The sequence below is a fragment of the Prionailurus viverrinus genome, chromosome X (assembly GCF_022837055.1).
Source record: "Prionailurus viverrinus isolate Anna chromosome X, UM_Priviv_1.0, whole genome shotgun sequence".
Taxonomy (NCBI): Eukaryota; Metazoa; Chordata; class Mammalia; order Carnivora; family Felidae; genus Prionailurus; species Prionailurus viverrinus.
Window position 1 is genome coordinate 78,429,047 of NC_062579.1, and position 21,995 is coordinate 78,451,041.

Sequence of the window (21,995 nt, forward strand, 5' to 3'; positions counted from 1 at the left end):
TAATCCGAGGCAAATGGAGAGTGTTATATTTTGTCTGTTTGTTTTAAGCTGGGGAATAAGATGATCAGATTTCTATTTTTAAAAGATCACTGTGACTGTCCCAGTGAGATTGGACTGTGGGGAGACAAGCAAGGAGACCAAGTTGGGAAGCAATTATATCATTTGAGGGGGAGATATGCAATGGTAATCTTGGATTGGGGTGGTAGCTAAGGAGATAGGGAGAAGTTAATGGATCCAAGATATGTATTGAAAGATGAGCTGACAGGACATACTGATGCACTGGCTGTGAGAAATGAGAGAAATAGTTGAATAAAGGATGCCTCTTATGTTTCTGACTTAAGCAACTGAGTGAATCATGGTGCTCTTAACTGAGAGAGAGAACAGTTGAAGAGGAGTTTAAGTGTCTACCTCAGGGAATACTGACAAGCACTTAGCACCAAAGCTGACATAGAGTAAATGCTCAACACATTATCTCTTATTTCTGTTTTTGGTACTGATACCACTATTACTATTAGCTCTGATTTTTCAGCCCTTACTATATGGCAAAAACTATGTCAGTAACACTATGAGGTAGGTCATATTATTGAAGATGGTAACACTGATATTCATAGAGGTTAAAGAACTTGCCCAGTGATACATGGCTATTAAATGGTAGAGTTGAAACTTGGACCCACGTCTGTGTAGCTCATACACATAATTAGATTTTTTTTACTGTATTTTCTTTTATTACCCATTTTTACTGTTCTTCATAGGTATCAATATCTGTATATTACAACAAATGAGATATGTTTAATTCCTGCCTGTATAAATTTCTGAGATTCTATTTTGAGTTTCCACTGTATAAAATATATGGTGATGAGAATGTCTATTGATTAAATATGGACAAGAGAGGACAGTGAAATAGAGCTTCTTAGTTCATGATAAGTGAGGATCAAGTTAAAGCAGACATTTCCAGAGATAAAACCAGACTACTTGTCTTAAAGAGTTTGGAACCCTTTGTGATCATTTATGTTTCCAAACATTATGTAGACATGCTTAAAAGTTTTCTTTATTTTTTTAAGTTTATATTTATTTTGAGAGAGAGAAAGAGAAAGGAGAAAGAGAGCAAAAGCAATCAGGGGATGGGCAGAGAGAGAGAGAGAGAGAGAGAGAGAATCCCAAACAGGCTCCGTGCTGTCAGCGTAGAGCCCAACATGGGGCTCGATCCCACGAATCATGAGATCATGACCTGAGCTGAAACCAACAGTTGGACACTTAATTGACTGAGACACCCAGGCATCCCAAAAGCTGTATTCTACCAAAAAATAAGAGATGGAGGAACTTTGATGGAGGTATATTCTTAGCTGACTTTCTTTTTGTCTGTTTATACTCTGGCTTCCCAAATTCCAATATAGAAGATTCATGATGAATCAGTTAAAGAAGCATATACATCAATATATGAGAAAGTGCTAGAATGAATATAATTATGTGTCCTGAATGCAAGGGTTATGTTTTTCAAGAACATATTGCATATGTTCTTGTTCAAAAACATATTATGTTTTTCAAGAACATAAAACTGGTTCCCTCCATTCATCCTAAAGGTAAAATATTGCATACTGGTAGAAAAATGAAAGCACATTCTTTCCTAACCACAGTTTTATTTTGGTTTTTAATAAAAGGGATACTTTTTAGCAGATATCATTTCAGATCTTAGGTATCTATCAGTCCTTAAACAAATATTTATTGAGCATCTATTCTGTGAAAGGTACCAAAAAAAGCAAAAGTGAATGGCAGGCCTCCTGCCTTCCAACAGATTAAAACAGGAATTAGGACATGTATACAAATTATAATCAAACAAGTAAAACTCAAATATAAGACAAGATTCTATGTGGTTCAGCATATAATTGTATCCTAGGAAATAGTCCAGCAAGTAAACAATCTTAAAAGGTTTAATCTTTAGGTATTTACTGTAGTCCTTTGAAAAGCATCAAGGGGAAGCCAATTTGTAATGCCCAGCAACCTTTAAAATCAGTTTTCTATATTGCTTTCATGCTCAATATCTTATACATACTATAGCTACCCAGAAAAGTCTCTAAACACTGCTCATTATCAACTAAAAAATTCACTCTGGAATGTATCTTCTGTAAATTTTCCCACTTTTTTTTCCTTTTTCATCTTCTATCACTTGTTTTTTTCTTTTCATTTATTTTTTGTTTCAAATTTTTATTTAAATTCTAGTTAGTTCACATATAGTGTAATATTGGTTTCAGTAGAATTTAGTGATTCATCACTTACATATAACACCCAGTGTTCATCACAACAATTACCCTCCTTAATACCCATCATCCATTTGGCCCATTCTCTACCCATCTCCACTCCAGCAACCCTCAGTTTGTTTTCTGTGGTTAAAAGTCTCTTGGGGCGCCTGGGTGGCTCAGTCAGTTAAGCTCAGTTCGTTAAGCTTGATTTCAGCTCAGATCATGATCTCATGGTTCATGAGTTAGAGCCCTGTATCAGGCTCTGTGCTGACAGTGCAGATCCTGCTTGGAATCTCTCTCTCTCCCTCTCCCTCTCCCTCTCCCTCTCTGCTCCCCCCTTGTACTTCTCTCTCTCTTTCCCAAAATAAACAAACTTAAAAAAGAGTCTTTTATGGGTTGCCTCCCTCCCTTTTTTCCCCATTCCCCTATGTTCATCTGTTTTGTTTCTTAAATTCCACATATGAGTGATATTATATGGTATTTGTCTTTCTCTGACTGATTTATTTTGTTCAGCATAATACACTATAGCTCCATCCATGATGTTGCAAATGGCAAGATTTCATTCTTTTTGGTTGCTGAATAATATTCTAATACATATTTATACCACGTCTTTGTTATCCCTTCATCAGTCAATGGACATTGGGCTCTTTCCATAGTTTGGCTATTGTTGGGAATGACGTTATAAATATCGGGGTGCATGTGCCCCTTTGAATCAGTATTTTTGTATCCTTTGGTTAAATACCTAGTAGTGTAATTGCTGGGCCATAGAATAGTTCTATTTTTAACTTTTTTAAATGTTTATTTATTTTTGAGAGAGAGAGAGAGAGAGAGGGCATGGGGAGGGGAGAGGCAGAGAGAGAGATGGAGACACAGGATCCAAAGCAAGCTCCAGGCTCTGAGCTGCCAGAACAGAGCTCGACATGTGGCTTGAACTCATGAACCATGAGAGCATGACTTGAGCCTAAGTTGGACGCTTAACTGACTGTACTACCCAGGCACCCCTATTTTTAACTTTTTAAGGAACCTCCACACTGTTTTCCAGAGTGGCTACACTAGTTTGCAGTCCCATTAGCAGTGTAAGAGGGTTCCCCTTTCTCCACATCCTTGCCAACATCTGTTGTTTCCCGTGTTGTTAATTTAGTCATTCTGACAGTTGTGAGGTGGTATTTCATTGTGGTTTTGATTTGTATTTCTCTGATGATCAGTGATATTAAGCATCTTTTCATGTGTCCATTAGCCATCTGAATGTTTTCTTTGCCAAAATGTCTATTCATGTTTTCATCCATTCCTTAACCAGATTATTTGTTTTTTGGGTATTGAGTTTGATAGGTTCTTTATAGATTTTGAATATTAACCCTTTATCCAATATGTCATTTGCAAATATCTTCTCTCATTCTGTAGGTTGCCTTTTAGCTTTGTTGATTGTTTTCTTTGCTGCGCAGAAGCTTATGATCTCAAGGAAGTCCCAATAGTTAATTTTTGCTTTTTTTCTCCTTGCCTCTGGAGACATATCTAGTTAGAAGTTGCTGTGGCCGAGGTCAAAGAGATGGCTCCCTGTGTTCTCCTCTAGGATTTTGATGGTTTCCTGTCTCACAGTTAGGTCTTTCACCCATTTTGAGTTTATTTTTGTGTATGGTGTAAGAAAGTGGTCCAATTTCATTCTTCTGCATTTGCTGTCCAGTTTTCCCACATCATTTGTTGAAGAGACTGTCTTTTTTTCCATTAGATATTCTCTTGCTTTGTCAAAGATTAATTGATAATATAGTTGTGGATCCATTTCTGGGTTTTCTATTCTGTTCCATTGATCTATGTGTCTGTTTTTGTGCCAGTACCATATGGTCTTGATTATGACAGCATTGTAATATAGGTTGAAGTCCAGAATTGTGATGCCTCTGGCTTTGCTTTTCTTTTTCAAGATTATTTTGGCTATTGAGTGTCTTTTATGGTTCCATACAAATTTTAGAATTGTTCTAGCTCTGTGAAAAATGCTGGTGGTATTTTGATAGAGATTGCATTAAATGTGTGGATTACTTTAGGTTGTATAGATTTTAACCATATTTATTCTTCCAATCCATGAGCATGGAATATTTTTCTATTTATTTATGTCTTTTTCAATTTCTTTCATACGTGTTTTATAGTTTTCAGAGTATAGGTCTTTTGCCTCTTTGGTTGGGTTTATTCCTAGGTATCTTATTATTTTTGGTATAATGGTCGATGGGATTGGTTCCTTGATTTCTCTTTCTGCTAATTCATTATTGGTGTATAGAAATGCCAAAGATTTTTGTATGTTGATTTTGTACCGACACTTTACTGAATTCGTGTATCAGTTTTAGCAATTTTTTGGTGCAGTATTTCAGGTTTTCTACATAGAGTATCATGTGATCTGTGAATAGTGAAAGTTTTCCTTCTTGCCGATTTGGGTGCCTTTTATTTCTTTTTGTTGTCTGCTTGCTGAGTCTAAGACTTACAGTACTATGTTAAATACCAGTGGTGAATATGTTTTCACTCATATATGGATCCTGAGGAACTTAACAGAAGACCATTGGGGAGGGTAAGAGGAAAAAAAAAGTTACAGAGAGGGAGGGATGCAAACCATAAGAGACTCTTAAATACTGAGAACAAACTGAGGGTTGATGGGGGGTGTGGGAGAGGGGAAAGTGGGTGATGGGCATTGAGGAGGGCACCTCAATGCTATGAGCACTGGGTGTTGTATAGAAACCAATTTGACAATAAATTATATTTAATATAAAAAATTTAAAAAATACAAGTGGTGAGAGTGGACATCCCTGCCTTGTTCCTGACCATAGAGGAAAATCTCTGTTTTTGCCCATTGAGCATATTAGCTGTGGGTTTTTGTTTATGGCTTATATGATGTTGAGGTATATTCCCTGATATTATCCCTATTTTGTTGAGGGTTTTTATCAAGAATGGATGCTATACTTTGTCAAATGCTTTTTATGCATCCATTGAAAGGATCATATGGTTCTTATGCTTTCTTTTATGAATGTGGTCTATCACATTGATTGATTTGAGAGTTGAACCACTCTTGAGGCCCAGGAATAAATCCCACTTGATCATGGTGAATAATTCTTTTCATGTACTGTTGGATTCAATTTGCTAGTATCTTATTGAGAATTTTTGCATCCATGTTCATCAAGATATTGGCCTATAATTCTCCTTTTTACTGAGGTATTTGATTTGGGAATCAAGGAATTTTGGCCTCATAGAATGAATTTGGAAGTTTTCCTTCCATCTCTGTTTTGGAATAGTTTGAGAATAGGTATTAACGTTCTAATTTTCTTGAAATGTTTGGTAGAATTCCCCTGTGAAGCCATCTGGACCTGGACTTTTGTTTGTTGGGAGAACTTGTTTTTTCTTTGTATAAAGCTCTTGCTTCTCCGTCCAATGTTACTTAATTAAACTAGCACTCCTCCTTGCAATTTTTCAGCTTTTTCTTTCTAATACACCTGTTATGCACAGTTAAGTCTCAGGAACTTATATGGCAAACCAAAAATCTCCACAGAAGTTGCTGGATTTGGAAAGACCTATGCAGCCAAAAGGAATTTTATCTTTAGAGGAGAGGGAGCAGAGGAAAGCTGCCAATACTAACAATGTTTTTTATTCCATCACACATAAAAGAAAGTGAAAAGTGTGATATAAAAAAGATAGAGATATTGGTCAACTGGGTGGCACAGTCAGTTAAGTCTCCAACTCCTGATTTCAACTCAGGTCATGATCTCACAGTTTATGGGATCAAGCCCCAAGTCAAGCTCCACATGGAGACTGCTTGGGATTCTGTCTTTCCCTCTCTGTCAATGTAAATAAACTTATTTTTTAAAAGAAAGATAGAGGTAAAATGATAGTTGAGATTAAGGAAAAATAGATTTTGACTTATAAAATCAGGGGTGTTTGAGATAGTTCTTGAGGATCTAAACAGGTGGCAATAGTGGAGGCCTTCCTAGGCAGATGGAACAGTATTCAAGGGCAAGGAGGCACTAAAACATGGTCTGTGCACAGGGAAAAACAGGGAGGTCAATTTGGCTGGAATCTGGGTTTATCAAAGCCTTTTTACTGAATGCAAAACTAACAATAACTAATCCTTGCTCTATGGTGGTTTCAGATATATTTTTGGACTATGAGACTTTAAGAGACTAAGACACTGACCGATTCGTAGAAGTTAAAAGATACAACCAACAAGTGCCTTGACTTGCAGGCATATAACAATGCATTTTTTAGGAGATGATGTTTCCATGGAGAAAGCGTATGTTTAAAGGGGGGCAAATTTATGATTTTTTTATGACTCCCCTTATTAACAAAAGGAGATGCTGCTGATCTCAACTCTGTCAATCAGAATGTGCACTCCAACTTGTTTTCTCAGGGATGGGGATGAATTCACGTGGAACCATCCCCACTCTTTAACCACTGTGAAAAGTGATCCACCTTGGCAAGATAGTGGTTGAAATTTGGTAGGTACAGCCTAGATCTATGGCTATGAAACAGAGAAAAGCTAAATAGGAGAGCAATGTGGAATTCCGCATCACCTTGATCTCATTAACACAAGACCCAGGTTAACACTAATCTACACCTTCTTATTTCCAGACCAGAACATACTCTTTACCAGTAAGGCAATATATATTTAGTTGGGAAAAACTGTTGTTTCTAAATAAAATATGACTTGAGTTATTTTTATTTTCCATTATTTTAGAGAAAGGTGTAGACAAGCTTGACCTCCCAGAGTGTGGATAGGTCATTAGAAAGAAGGTCAAAGGTACCTTCCCTGGTCATTCCCTTTCACTATTTTGCTTGTTACCATCTCAGATGCAAGCTCAGAGAGCATCATTACCATTTTTACAGAGGAAAAATCACTGTTTTTCACCAAGACATTGGCACCTGCATAATTTTCATTCCCTTCCCTATTAGAGCTGGGTCTTTCTTCCAGCACCATCATTTTTAAAGTTGTCTTACTTCTTAGCTACCCATATCACTAAGCATGCTAGCCCAAAGGCTCAAAGGCCAAGTACAGTCACCTCTGTTGGGTTTGTTGAAGATATTTAGTGATAAAAATGGAATTAATTTTAATTTATTAAGTTCTTCTCGACTTAGGAAAAAAAAACTTTAAAATGGATGTAATTCATGAAATCATGAAAATGCCAGTATCTTTCTTAAATCCTACCAATCATACACCCCAAATCCAAACAAACTGACTCTTTTCTTGAAAAAAATAAGTTATGAAAACAAGTTGTAACACCAGAGATTTGTGTCTGGTGCTCCTCCTAGAACTAGTCACCTTCCTTTCCAGCGGCCCTCCTAGGCTCTCTCATTGTCCTCCCCTTTGGTTTTCTTTCATTTGGGTCCTATCTTAATTGGATCCTCTGTATAGCTTGGTGATCCTTTATGCTATCCCATTCTCCACCTCCCACCATGAGTTATTCCTTAAATATGCCAATGCCCAGAAGCCTCCACCCCCACCCAGACCTTCCATCCTCACTCTTGGGTGAAGGGACACACAAGGGGATGCTGTCTAAGGGACACACAAGGGGAACCTCTTCATTTCCCTTCTTTTTGCCACACATATCAGTGTCTGCTCTCTTCTCCTATCCCAAAGGAAGAGGTGGCCTTTCCAAACCACCTCATGCCAGCAAATTTACTTCCTTTTATTTTATTTGTGAACATTTAATAATTTTATTTTCACAACACAGAAGTATATAAAGTAGAAACCCTCTATCCCCTTGCCCCATTCTACTTCATTTTATTTCTGAAAAGAAAAAAAAAGTTTTTCTAGACATTTTCTATGCTTTTTCAAACATCAGTGTATAACATAAAGCACACATAAACCTATAATATGCATATCATACTTATGCACACTTATGGAACCTTGGGGGTTTTGGTTCACACGCAAAAAATTGGCCTTCATATTTTATTTATTTAATAGTACAATGGACATGCCTCCAAAACAGTATACAGGGTCTATCTCCTTCTTTTACATATTTCTTGTGTCTTCAAGGTTTCTTTAGCTGTTTCCTTTCTCATGGTTCAAGTTTCTCCCAAATTCAAAAGAACTTTGTATCTCTCAGCTGGGTATCCTATCTCACTCCTTCTCTTCACATCCAGGAGTCCTTGATGAGCTTCCCTCACTGACTGCACACCTTCCCTTCCCACCTAAATCCCTGGTTTGTTTTCTGCCCCTCCTCCACCCATATTTGCTTAAAAATAAAAAGTGGACACCAGACCAAGTGAATACTTTTTACCTCCTTAGGGCATTCCCTGCAGCCCTGGGCATTGCTGAGCATGCTCTTCTTGCAACTCTCTTCCCCCTATTCTGACTAGTCCTAAGGACCTTATTGCCTTAATGGTTCCCAACTAAGGGTGATTTTGCCCTCCAGTGGACATGTTACATTATTAGTTGTCACATTTTTAGTTGTCACAACGGAGGGGTGGGTGCTATTGTTACCAAGTGTGTAGAGGCTAGGGATTCTGCCAAGCAACCTAAATGCACAGCACAATTCCCTGAAACATGTAAGTATCCAGCCCAAAGTATCAAGAGTACTGAGATGGTGAAAGTCTGAAGACATTTCTAACAAGTATAGGCCCTTTAATAACTAGCTAGGGATCTGGCCCCAAATCTTGAAAATGATTATCTGTATCTGTTCCCAAATGAGACAACTCAAAGTCACACCCAGATGCTGCAGAGATGTCCCAGGCCCATGACAACCTCAGTTTCTAGGTCCCCAGTCCCCAGGTAACATCCAAGCTTCCTCCAGTTGTCTCAGTCTGGTCCAGGTATGACTCCTTAACATCTTTCCACCTGTGGGCTAAACCATACATTTAACCCTGCTCAATGCAGCTTATAATCATAAGAGGGGGAGACACAGACAACCATCACCCTCCCCCTTTCTTGGTTGGGCTATGTTCTATTCCACACTCTGAATTCACTGAGGGCTTTGTAGCCAGATTCTTCTCCCACTGTTAACCTGGTGATGAGCTGGGGAAGAGAATCCCTCAGGATGGCAGCATACTTTGGTCAGTGGTCTAAACCAATAAACCCTCTGGGCACTATCAGCTGCTGACTCACCTCCTTGGTAGTGGCATGTGACTATACCCAGTTCTGCCCACTGGGTACTGGGGAGGATTCTTCTGTCATGGGGCTGAACAGCCATAGGTAGCAGTCCTTGCTTGCAGTTCATGCTGGCATCCTCTATATGCAGCCCTGGGGTGCTTGGGTGCTCAGTCAGTTGAGTCTGACTCTCGGTTTCAGCTCAGGTCATGATCTCTCGGTTCGTGGGTTCGAGCCCCACATTGGGCACTTTACTGGCAGTGCGGACCCTGTTTGGGATTTTCCTCTCTCCGCCCCCACCTCTACCCTTCCCCCACTTGCACTATAAACTTAAAAAAAAGTATTCACGCAGTCCTGAGATTCCCTTGGAGCAGGAAATCTCTGTTGTGTCATAAGCAAGTAGTTAACCCTAGGCCTGTTTTGATTGTTTCTTGTGATATAACTTGTTCAGAACATGAACAAGATTCCTGTCCAGTTTATTCTTGGAGACTCATGGGATTCAGGAATCCCCACTACCTGTCACTCCCTGATGCACCTCCCCAGTCAGTTCCAACATTTTCTTTGATGCCCTGCTCTTCTGGTATCATTTTCTGACTTGGAAATAATCTGGTTGTCCAGAGAAGGAACCCATTCAAGTTAAATTAAAGAAAAGGGGATCTCTGTAGAGTGGATTTTCATGCAACACAATTGCAGGGAGTGGAAAAGTGGTCAGGCCACCACTGTCTCCATCTCTGGGTTTGCAGGATCAACTCCTTTGCTTCTCTGTGCTTGTCTGCTCCTTGGGAACTCATGCTGGCATCCTCTAAAAGACACTCGGCCTCTATAAAGCACACAGTTCTGCTCCCCCACAGCCAGGGTCAGGCCTCAGCTGTGGCCTCAGTGTCCGTGACTCTGACCTTGGCCCCAACTCCAAATAACCCACTGCTTCCTTGCCCAACACCATCCTGACTATGGGACTATGGAATCTGCCTCTCTATTCAGGTTCTCTAGTGTAAGAACCTGTGTGGTTAAGGATGGGTCAGATGTCCACTCCTCCAATCATATACAGCCTAGGTGGGAAGAGGGGTGGGTTGTCACAAACATGGCTGCTCAGGTCCACCAGGTACTAGGGTGGGGAATGGAGACACATACTAACAGAAGCTACAGTGCTTCTGGGGTGTGGAATGCTAATGCTCTGGAACACAAAGGGGGTCATCAAAATAAGTCTATGTTTTATCCCCCCAACCACCTAATCTACACCCTCCCCAGCCACCACTCCATACCCACCCCACTTTTCCACCTTTCTCATAACCCCCTTGCCCCATCCACCCACCCTACTTTTCTCCCCATTCTTCCCAAACCCTCCCGCATCTCTCCCCCTCCCTCTGAAAATTGATTTCCCATTGGGATATGTTTCCGTTCTATTTCACATTTCTGAATTCACTGGGGGTTTTGCAGCCAGATTCCCCTTCCACAGCGGAAACAAATTTCCCTCTGTGAAAAATTCACAGCTTTACACCAAGGGCAGTCCCAATCCCCGGGTCTGTGAAATATGGGAGGTCTTCTCTGCTGAAGGAGATCGTTGTCTCTTTGGGATTCTTGAGGGCGTGTTCCCTGGGACCCCACATCAGACCACAAGTTAACATCAGAGGGCCTCCAGTGGGGAGATATCTGAGATGGAGCTCCTGGGGTGAACATTATAGCTGGTGGGGTTGGTGTGGGCGCAGGTGGGAAGGGGGAAAAGGGGCAGGCATAGGAGTATGTGAATGAGGCAGGGAGCTGGACAGGCAGGGGTGAGGGTGTGGCTGTGGTCCCAGGCTTCATCATCTCAGAGAAATAAAGCATGGCTGTATCCACTGACCTGACATCTCCCTCCCTCTGCCCACCAGAGGTATAATTTTTCTGCTCAGCTCCAAGAACATGCACAAGGCCTCCACCAAGGTTCTTTGTGGCCTCTGTCTCTTCTTCACCTTTCCGTCTTCTTCCTCTTCCTGTGGCACCAGCAGCAGTAGCATAAGTAGTGGCAGCCCCCGCCTCTTCCTCCTCACCTGCTCCTTCTGTCCCAGTGTCACTGGCAGTGGCCAAGCCTGGCTCCTCTGCAACCTGCACCCGCTCCCGCGAAGACTCCAGCTCCTGCAGAGAAGTAGGCAGGGTTGAGACCCATTCTGGGGGTGGTGAGGGGGTGGGGCAAGGAGATAGGGCCAGGAGAGGGGGCAGGGACCAAGTTGAGGCAATCTTACAGCCCGCAGGAGCTTCCACCTCAGGAGGTCCCTTTCCTTCCGTATCTCCGCCAAGTTTGCCTGTGTCTGCTGCAGACGGAAGGCTGCCTCCCTGCGCTCTATCTCCTGCTGTGCTGTGAGCTCCTTTAGGTCTGAGGCCAAGGTCTCTGCAGCGGACTTATGCAGTTTGGCGAAGTCCTGCAGCCAGTGCACCCTGTGCCCATGTAACTGGCCCTGCCTGCGGGCAAAGCGCACACCTAGGGCCAGGCTGCTCCAGGCACAGGCGTCTTTGGCCTCACTGGACACTGCGCTGTCCTCCAGGATGGCCTTGAGCTTGTTCTCCACTTCCTCCCAGGACTGAGATATATTTTCGAGGTAGAACTCGGGGCCTTTCGTGTGCCCGGCCATCTTCTCATTGATGAAAGCCACCACGTTGCCGTGCTGGAACCCACCACTGGAGTCTTCGGGTTTCAAGGCCATGATGGCTGAGGGCTTTAGGGGCTTGTCTGGCCCTGCGGGGATGAATCAACCAGTTGCACCCTCCTCTCCCCTTTAATCCTTTCCCCCCTTTAGCCCTCCCCTCCCCCCTCTGTAGCTTCTCTTTTGATTGCTCCGCCCAACCCTCCTGAGACCCTGATAAGGACCACTGACTGGCTTGCCTTGCCATAGTACACTTCTCACCAGGTCTTACCTCCCTAGCTAGGATTAGAGGAGGTACAGACCTCCCATGCCTGCCTACAGAACCTAAAGAGAAAGCGAGAAAGCGCACCTCTTTCCCTCCAGGGGCTCCAAGGAAAGGAAGTCTCTAAGCAAACCCTAGAGGCTTTTACCGTGGGACTGTTCCAACTTCGAGAGATAGTAGGGGTGGGAGGGAATGCACAAGGAAGGCCCTCCATCTGCCCCAGGACATAAGGGAACCCGCTACAATGTTGCAAGTCCTTGAAGTGGGGAGGAAACAGGAGTGATCAGAAAAGACAGAACTGAGAATTTGAAACACTTGTGATCAAGTAAAAAAATTTCACCCCCCACTCTCCACCCCCACTAAAATGGTTTGTCCCACATCAGGAGCCCCTCCCCTCTTAGAAGTGGAATATTCTAGAACAAGAAAAAAAGCCTCCTTGCCAGGAAGATGTTGTATCTCCTATTCTAGAATCTCCTGAATTGGAATATGACGGTCAGAAAATTGTTTATGTAAAGGGCCAAGTAATAATTATTTGAGGCATTGTAGGCAAAGGACCTCTGTCCCAAATACAGCAAAAAAGCAGTCATAAGAAATACTTGAAGAAATAAGCATGGCCATATTCCAGTAAAACTTATGCATAAAAATAGGTAGCCGGCAGGATTTGGCCTGTAGTTTGCCAACTCCTGGTCTAAACTCATATTTCCTGCATATCGCGAATATATCCAAAATCCAAATGTTCACCCTTTCCCCTGAGAGTTGATTCTCCTATATTCCTGTGTTCATATTCTCCTATATTCTTGTGTTCACTATAGAAACCTCAAAATCATCAATACCACTTGCCTTTAATAACATAGGAAATTGGTCCCAAGTCTTGTTGCTACTATCTCAGAATCTTCTTTTAACATCCATTCCCATTTAGAGAATGGCCACATAGTCTCATGAATAAATTCTCTAATCTCTTTCTAATTCCCAATCTTTCCTATGACCATGCTACTTTCAAGCTTCAAAATATTTGATGGCTTCCTGTGACCAACTCTTTGGGGTAATATTATATTCTTACCCTAGTATACCTTTCTAAATTAACTCTCCTTATTCTCTTTTCTGCCATTATTTATGCAGTGAAGGAAGTGGACATGCAGAGATACACTCATTTTGGATTTTCATTTATTTTTCCATTTGAAAAATTAGAAATTCATTATTTATTATATGAGAATTACATTTTGTTCTATGACCTACATTGAAATAGATAACATTTCTTCTCTAAGTGTCTTGTGTCAGATAGTGAGAAAAAAATAATGTATCAGGCATTACTATATTACTTAAGAAGGTAGTTAAATCCCAGAGGTAGTTAAATCCCACTGTTTTAGCTTTCTTTTTAAACTGTTACCTTTTTCTCCATTTCAATTTGGGTATTTTATTTGTTAGTCTTGGGACTAATAAATGGGAAGGGTTCATGTTTTGGCTTGTTCTAGAGTGACTTCTGTAGAAAGATCATTTGGCAGATAATATAGAAATTTAAATGGCAAGGAGAGAGGGGTGATACTGGAGTCAGGAAGACGCATTAGGGGGATGCCACAGTAATTCAATATGTAAACTAAGGTAGTAGAAGTTAGAATGGAGACAAAAGTGTAGAGAGCTATTTGGTTGATAGAATTTATAGGAATGTCAGGGACAGGGATGAGAAAATGAGTAGGGTAATTCCCAGGTTTCTGCTACAGGGAACTAAGTAGATAGTGATGCTGTAGATTTAGATGGAGAATAAAAGAGAAGCTGTTTGGAAGGGGGATCACCTGTGGACATCTTGATATTGAGATACCGGTCGGACATCCTATAGAGATACCCCACAAGCAGTTAGATATGTGAGTCTAGTACTAGGAGAGACATCAGGACTGGAGATATAGTACTGAAAAATGGAAATTGGATTCAAAGTAGTGGTTGAAATAACCCAGGGAGAAGATATACAGCAAGAAGAACAGAGTGCAGAGAATAGCTCTTTTCTTACCACTCTCCATTCTCACTCACGGTTTTATTTTTTTTTATTTTTTTTATTTTTTAATATATGAAATTTATTGACAAATTGGTTTCCATACAACACCCAGTGCTCATCCCAAAAGGTGCCCTCCTCAATACCCATCACCCACCCTCTGCTCCCTCCCACCCCCCATCAACCCTCAGTTTGTTCTCAGTATTTAACAGTCTCTTATGCTTTGGCTGTCTCCCACTCTAACCTCTTTTTTTTTTTTTCCTTCCCCTCCCCCATGGGTTCCTGTTAAGTTTCTCAGGATCTACATAAGAGTGAAACCATATGGTATCTGTCTTTCTCTGTATGGCTTATTTCACTTAGCATCACACTCTCCAGTTCCATCCACGTTGCTACAAAAGGCCATATTTCATTTTTTCTCATTGCCACGTAGTACTCCATTGTGTATATAAACCACAATTTCTTTATCCATTCATCAGTTGATGGACATTTAGGCTCTTTCCATAATTTGGCTATTGTTGAGAGTGCTGCTATGAACATTGGGGTACAAGTGGCCCTATGCATCAGTGCTCCTGTATCCCTTGGATAAATTCCTAGCAGTGCTATTGCTGGGTCATAGGGTAGGTCTATTTTTAATTTTCTGAGGAACCTCCACACTGCTTTCCAGAGCGGCTGCACCACTTTGCATTCCCACCAACAGTGCAAGAGGGTTCCCGTTTCTCCACATCCTCTCCAGCATCTATAGTCTCCTGATTTGTTCATTTTGGCCACTCTGACTGGCGTGAGGTGATACCTGAGTGTGGTTTTGATTTGTATTTCCCTGATAAGGAGCGACGCTGAACATCTTTTCATGTGCCTGTTGGCCATCCGGATGTCTTCTTTAGAGAAGTGTCTATTCATGTTTTCTGCCCATTTCTTCACTGGGTTATTTGTTTTTCAGGTGTGGAGTTTGGTGAGCTCTTTATAGATTTTGGATACTAGCCCTTTGTCCGATATGTCATTTGCGAATATCTTTTCCCATTCCGTTGGTTGCCTTTTAGTTTTGTTGGTTGTTTCCTTTGCTGTGCAGAAGCTTTTGATCTTCATAAGGTCCCAGTAATTCACTTTTGCTTTTAATTCCCTTGCCTTTGGGGATGTGTCGAGTAAGAGATTGCTACGGCTGAGGTCAGAGAGGTCTTTTCCTGCTTTCTCCTCTAAGGTTTTGATGGTTTCCTGTCTCACATTTAGGTCCTTTATCCATTTTGAGTTTATTTTTGTGAATGGTGTGAGAAACTGGTCTAGTTTCAACCTTCTGCATGTTGCTGTCCAGTTCTCCCAGCACCATTTGTTAAAGAGGCTGTCTTTTTTCCATTGGATGTTCTTTCCTGCTTTGTCAAAGATGAGTTGGCCATACGTTTGTGGGTCTAGTTCTGGGGTTTCTATTCTATTCCATTGGTCTCTGTGTCTGTTTTTGTGCCAATACCATGCTGTCTTGATGATGACAGCTTTGTAGTAGAGGCTAAAGTCTGGGATTGGGATGCCTCCTGCTTTGGTCTTCTTCTTCAAAATTCCTTTGGTTATTCGGGGCCTTTTGTGGTTCCATATGAATTTTAGGATTGCTTGTTCTAGTTTCGAGAAGAATGCTGGTGCAATTTTGATTGGGATTGCATTGAATGTGTAGATAGCTTTGGGTAGTATTGACATTTTGACAATATTTATTTTTCCAATCCATGAGCAGGGAATGTCTTTCCATTTCTTTAAATCTTCTTCAATTTCCTTCATAAGCTTTCTATAGTTTTCAGCATACAGATCCTTTACATCTTTGGTTAGATTTATTCCTAGGTATTTTATGCTTCTTGGTGCAATTGTGAATGGGATCAGTTTCTTTATTTGTCTTTCTGTTGCTTCATTGTTAGTGTATAAGAATGCAACTGATTTCTGTACATTGATTTTGTATCCTGCAACTTTGCTGAATTCCTGTATCAGTTCTAGCAGACTTTTGGTGGAGTCTATCGGATTTTCCATGTATAATATCATGTCATCTGCAAAAAGCGAAAGCTTGATTTCATCTTTGCCAATTTTGATGCCTTTGATTTCCTTTTGTTGTCTGATTGCTGATGCTAGAACTTCCAGCACTATGTTAAACAGCAGCGGTGAGAGTGGGCATCCTTGTCGTGTTCCTGATCTCAGGGAAAAAGCTCTCAGTTTTTCCCCGTTGAGGATGATGTTAGCTGTGGGCTTTTCATAAATGGCTTTTATGATGTGTAAGTATGTTCCTTCTATCCCGACTTTCTCAAGGGTTTTTATTAAGAAAGTGTGCTGAATTTTGTCGAAGGCCTTTTCTGCATCGATTGACAGGATCATATGGTTCTTCTCTTTTTTTTTGTTAATGTGATGTATCACGTTGATTGATTTGCGAATGTTGAACCAGCCCTGCATCCCAGGAATGAATCCCACTTGATCATGGTGAAGAATTCTTTTTATATGCCGTTGAATTCGATTTGCTAGTATCTTATTGAGAATTTTGCATGCATTTTCATCAGGGATATTGGCCTGTAGTTCTCTTTTTTTACTGGGTCTCTGTCTGGTTTAGGAATCAAAGTGATACTGGCTTCATAGAATGAGTCTGGCAGTTTTCCTTCCCTTTCTATTTCTTGGAATAGCTTGAGAAGGATAGGTATTATCTCTGCTTTAAACGTCTGGTAGAACTCCCCTGGGAATCCATCTGGTCCTGGACTCTTATTTGTTGGGAGATTTTTGATAACCGATTCAATTTCTTCGCTGGTTATGGGTCTGTTCAAGCTTTCTATTTCCTCCTGATTGAGTTTTGGAAGAGTGTGGGTGTTCAGGAATTTGTCCATTTCTTCCAGGTTGTCCAATTTGTTGGCATATAAGTTTTCATAGTATTCCCTGATAATTGTTTGTATCTCTGAGGGATTGGTTGTAATAATTCCATTTTCATTCATGATTTTATCTATTTGGGTCATCTCCCTTTTCTTTTTGAGAAGCCTGGCTAGAGGTTTGTCAATTTTGTTTATTTTTTCAAAAAACCAACTCTTGGTTTCGTTGATCTGCTCTACAGTTTTTTTAGATTCTATATTGTTTATTTCTGCTCTGATCTTTATTATTTCTCTTCTTCTGCTGGGTTTAGGCTGCCTTTGCTGTTCTGCTTCTAGTTCCTTTAGGTGTGCTGTTAGATTTTGTATTTGGGATTTTTCTTGTTTCTTGAGATAGGCCTGGATTGCAATGTATTTTCCTCTCAGGACTGCCTTTGCTGCGTCCCAAAGCGTTTGGATTGTTGTATTTTCATTTTCGTTTGTTTCCATATATTTTTTAATTTCGTCTCTAATTGCCTGGTTGACCCACTCATTCTTTAGTAGGGTGTTCTTTAACCTTCATGCTTTTGGAGGTTTTCCAGACTTTTTCCTGTGGTTGATTTCAAGCTTCATAGCATTGTGGCCTGAACGTATGCATGGTATAATTTCAATTCTTGTAAACTTAAGAAGGGCTGTTTTGTGACCCAGTATATGATCTATCTTGGAGAATGTTCCATGTGCACTCGAGAAGAAAGTCTATTCTGTTGCTTTGTGATGCAGAGTTCTAAATATATCTGTCAAGTCCATCTGATCCAATGTGTCATTCTGGGCCCTTGTTTCTTTATTGACCGTGTGTCTAGATGATCTATCCATTTCTGTAAGTGGAGTGTTAAAGTTCCCTGCAATTACCACATTCTTATCAATAAGGTTGCTTATGTTTATGAATAATTGTTTTATATATTTGGGGGCTCTGGTATTCGGCACATAGACATTTATAATTGTTAGCTCTTCCTAGTGGATAGACCCTGTAATTATTATATAATGCCCTTCTTCATCTTTTGTTACAGCCCTTAATTTAAAGTCTAGTTTGTATGATATAAGTATGGCTACTCCAGCTTTCTTTTGGCTTCCAGTAGCATGATAAATAGTTCTCCATCCCCTCACTCTCAATCTAAAGGTGTCCTCAGGTCTAAAATGAGTCTCTTGTAGACAGCAAATAGATGGGTCTTGTTTTCTTATCCATTCTGATACCCTATGTCTTTTGGTTGGTGCATTTAATCCATTTACATTCAGTGTTATTATAGAAAGATACGGGTTTAGAGTCATTGTGATGTCTGTATGTTTTATGCTTGTAGTGATGTCTCTGGGACTTTGTCTCACAGGGTCCCCCTTAGGATCTCTTGTAGGGCTGGTTTAGTGGTGACAAATTCCTTCAGTTTTTGTTTGTTTGGGAAGACCTTTATCTCTCCTTCTATTCTAAATGACAGACTTGCTGGATAAAGGATTCTTGGCTGCATATTTTTTCTGTCTAGCACCCTGAAAATCTCGTGCCAATTCTTTCTGGCCTGCCAAGTTTCAAAAGAGAGATCAGTCACGAGTCTTATAGGTCTCCCTTTATATGTGAGGGTACGTTTACCCCTTGCTGCTTTCAGAATTTTCTCTTTATCCTTGTATTTTGCCAGTTTCACTATGATTCACTCACGGTTTTATAACTGACTTGCTTACTCTGCCTACTCTGATTTTGGACTCAGAACATTTTTTTACCCTTTTTTATTCCTTCCATAACTCTTTTAACATGGACTTGAGCTTGTGATCACTTGTATCTGTATGCTATCATTCTTCCACTTCTGCTTATAAATGCTTTTAAAAGATTAAGGTAAATCATTTACTTGTTTTGATTTAAATTCCGGTTAGTTAATATACAGTGTAATATTAATTTCAGGTGTACAATATAGTGATTCAACACTTACATAAAACACTCAGTGTTCATCACAAGTGCACTCCTTAATCTCCATCATCTATTTCACCCATCCTCCCACTCTCCTCCCCTCTGGTGAACAGCAGTTTGTTCCCTTTTTTAAGAGTCTGTTTTTTGGTTTGCCCCTCTCATTTTTACCCCTATGATCATTTGTTCTCTTTCTTAAATTCTGCACATGGGTGAAATTACATGGTATTTGGCTTTCTCTGACTGACTTATTTTGCTTAGCAAAATACTTTATAGCCCCATCCTTATCATTGCAAATGGCAAGATTTCACCATATATGTATATTATCTATATATATACAGCATTATCTATAATAGTAAAATATGAAACAGCCCATTGTCTCTGTACTGATGAATAGATAAAGAAGCTGTGGTATGTGTATGTATATGGACATTTGGACTGTTTCATATTTTGCTATTATAGATAATGTTGCTATAAACTTCAGGGCGCATGTATGCCTTTGAGTTAGTATTTTGGTATTCTTTGGGTAAATACCTAGTAGTTAATTTGCTGGATTATGGAGTAGATATATTTTTGACTTTTTGAGAAATCTCCATACTGTTTTCCAGAATGGCTGCACCAGTTTACATTCCCACCAACAGTCATGAGGGTTCCTTTTTTTCCACATCCTCAGCAACACTTGTTATTTCTTGTGTTTCTGATTTTAGCCATTCTGAGAAATGTGAGGTGGTATCTCAGTGTACTTTTGATTTGTATTTCTCTGATGGTGAGTGATGTTGAGCATCTTTTCATGTGTCTGTTGGCCAACTGTATGTATTCTTTGAAAAATATCTATTCATGTCTACTGCTCATTTTTAATTGGATTATTCAATTTTGGGGTGTTGGGTTTGATAAATTCTTAATAGATTTTGGATACTAACCTCTTATCAGATATGTTACTTGCAAATATCTTCTCCCATTCCAAAGTTGTTTAGTTTTATTGATAATTTCCTTCACTATGCAGAAGCTTTTTATTTTTATGTAGTCCCAATGGTTAATTTTTGCTCTTGTTTCCCATGCCTCAGGAGACATATCTAGAAACAAGTCGTTATGACTGATATCAGATAGGTCACTGCTTCTGTTATCTTCTAGGATTTTTATGGTTTCAGGTCTCACACTTAGGTCTTTAATCCATTTTGAATTTGTTTTTTGTGTATGGTGTAATGAAGTGGTCCAGTTTCATTCTTCTTTTTTAATGCTTATTTATTTTGAGAGAGGGGGAGAGTATGAGCAAGGGAGGGAAAAAGAGAGAGGGGGATAGAGAATCTCAAGCAGGCTCCATGCTGTCAGCACAGAGCCCAATGTGGGGCTTGATCTCACCAACTATGAGATAATGACCTGAGCCCAAATCAACAGTTTGATGTTTAACTGACTGAGTCACCCAGACAACCCCACTTTCATTCTTTTGCATGTTGCTGTCCAGTTTTCCCAAGACCATTTGTGGAAGAGATTGTCTTTTTCCTATTAGATCATCTTTCCTGCTTTGTTGATGATTAATTGGCCACATATTTCTGGGTTCATTTATATGTTTTCTATTCTGTTCTATTGATCTGTGTGTCTGTTTTTATGACAGCACTATACTGTTTTGATCAGTACAGTTTTGTAATACAACTTGAAGTCTGGGATTGTGATGCCTCCAGCTTTGCTTTTTTTTTTTTTTTTTTTTCAAAGTTGCTTTGGCTATTCAGGGTCTTTTATGGTTCCATACAAATTTTAGGATTGTTCTATCTCTGTGAAAAATGCTGTTGGTATTTTGATAGAGATTGCATTAAATGTGTAGATTGCTTTGGGTAGTATAGACAGTTTAACAATATTTGTTCTGTCAATCCATATGCATGGAAAATCTTTCCATTTCTTTGTGTCCTCTTCAATTTCTTTCATAAGTGTTTTATAGTTTTCAGAATACAGATCTCTTACCTCTTTGGTTAGGTTTATTCCTGGGTATATTATTATTTTTGGTGCAATTATAAATGGGATAGGTTCCTTAATTTGTCTTTCTTCTGATTCATTATTGGTGTATAGCAGTGCAACAGATTTCTGGATGTTGATTATGTATCTTTTGACTTTAGTGAATTCCTATATCAGTTCTAGCAATTTTGTGTTTTTCTACATAGAATATCATGTGTTCTGTGGATAGTGAAAGTTTTACTTCTTCCTTGTCAATTTGGATGCCTTTTATTTCTTTTTGTTGTATAATTGATGAGACTAGGACTTCAAGTACAATGTTAAATAACAGTGGTAAGAGTCGACATTCCCTTGACCTTAAGGGAAAAACTGTCAGTTTTTCTCCATTGAGGATGATATTAGCTGTGGGTTTTTTTTGTGTATAATCTTTATTATGTTAAGGCATGCTCCCTCTATCCCTACTTTATTGAGGATTTTTATCATGAATGTATATTGTACTTTGTCAAATGCTTTTTCTGCATCTATTGAAGAGATCATATGGTTCTTATCCTTTTTGTTTTTTTATTAATGTGGTATATCAGATTGATTTCATTTGTGGTATATCCCTTGCAACCTGGGAATAAATCCCACTTGATCATAGTGAATGATTCTTTTAATATACTACGGGATTCAGTTTGCTGGCATTTTATTGAGAATTTTCACATCAGTGTTCATCAGAGACATTATAGTTCACTTTTTTAGTGGGGTCTTTATCTGGTTTGGGCATCAGGGCAATGCTTGTCTCATAGAACGAATTTGTAAGTTTTTCTTCCTTTTCTATTTTTAGAATAGTTTGAGAAGTATTGGTATTAACTCTTCATAAAATTTTTGGTAGAGTTCACCTATGAAGCCATCTGGCCCTGGACTTTCATTTGTCGGGAGATTTTTTTTTAATGACTGATTCATTTTCTTTCCTGTTTATCAGTCTGTTCAAGTTTTCTGTTTCTTCCTGTTTCAGTTTTGGTAGTTTATGTTTATATGAATTTATCCATTTTTTTCCAGGTTGTTCAATATTTTGGCATATGGTTTTTCATATGATTCTCTGATAATTGTTTGTATTTCTGTGGTGTTGGTTGTTATTTATCCTCTGTCATTTGTGATTTTATTTATTTGGGTCCTT

The 21,995-nt window shown here is 39.7% G+C and overlaps 2 protein-coding genes across 2 annotated transcripts in view; one reads left to right on the forward strand and one right to left on the reverse strand.

The window, feature by feature from the left end:
- IL1RAPL2 (interleukin 1 receptor accessory protein like 2) overlaps window positions 1-21,995 on the forward strand; it is a 603,372-nt gene that overhangs the window by 26,110 nt on the left and 555,267 nt on the right. The gene's annotated exons all lie outside the window — the stretch shown is intronic.
- TEX13A (testis expressed 13A) lies at window positions 10,691-12,317 on the reverse strand. The gene is made up of 3 exons (XM_047844976.1): window positions 12,259-12,317; window positions 11,511-12,001; window positions 10,691-11,403 (listed from the first exon to the last, which is right to left on the reverse strand). The coding sequence occupies exons 2-3, from the start codon at window positions 11,967-11,969 to the stop codon at window positions 10,711-10,713; spliced, it is 1,152 nt and encodes a 383-aa protein (XP_047700932.1). The 5' UTR covers window positions 11,970-12,001; window positions 12,259-12,317; the 3' UTR covers window positions 10,691-10,710.

Coding starts and splice junctions, on each gene's coding strand:
- TEX13A (XM_047844976.1), bottom strand. CDS start 11,969: ATGGCCTTGAAACCCGAAGACTCCAGTGGTGGGTTCCAGCACGGCAAC. Junction 11,404..11,510: donor GGTGGAAGCTCCTGCGGGCT/GTAAGATTGCCT, acceptor ACTTCTCTGCAG/GAGCTGGAGTCTTCGCGGGA.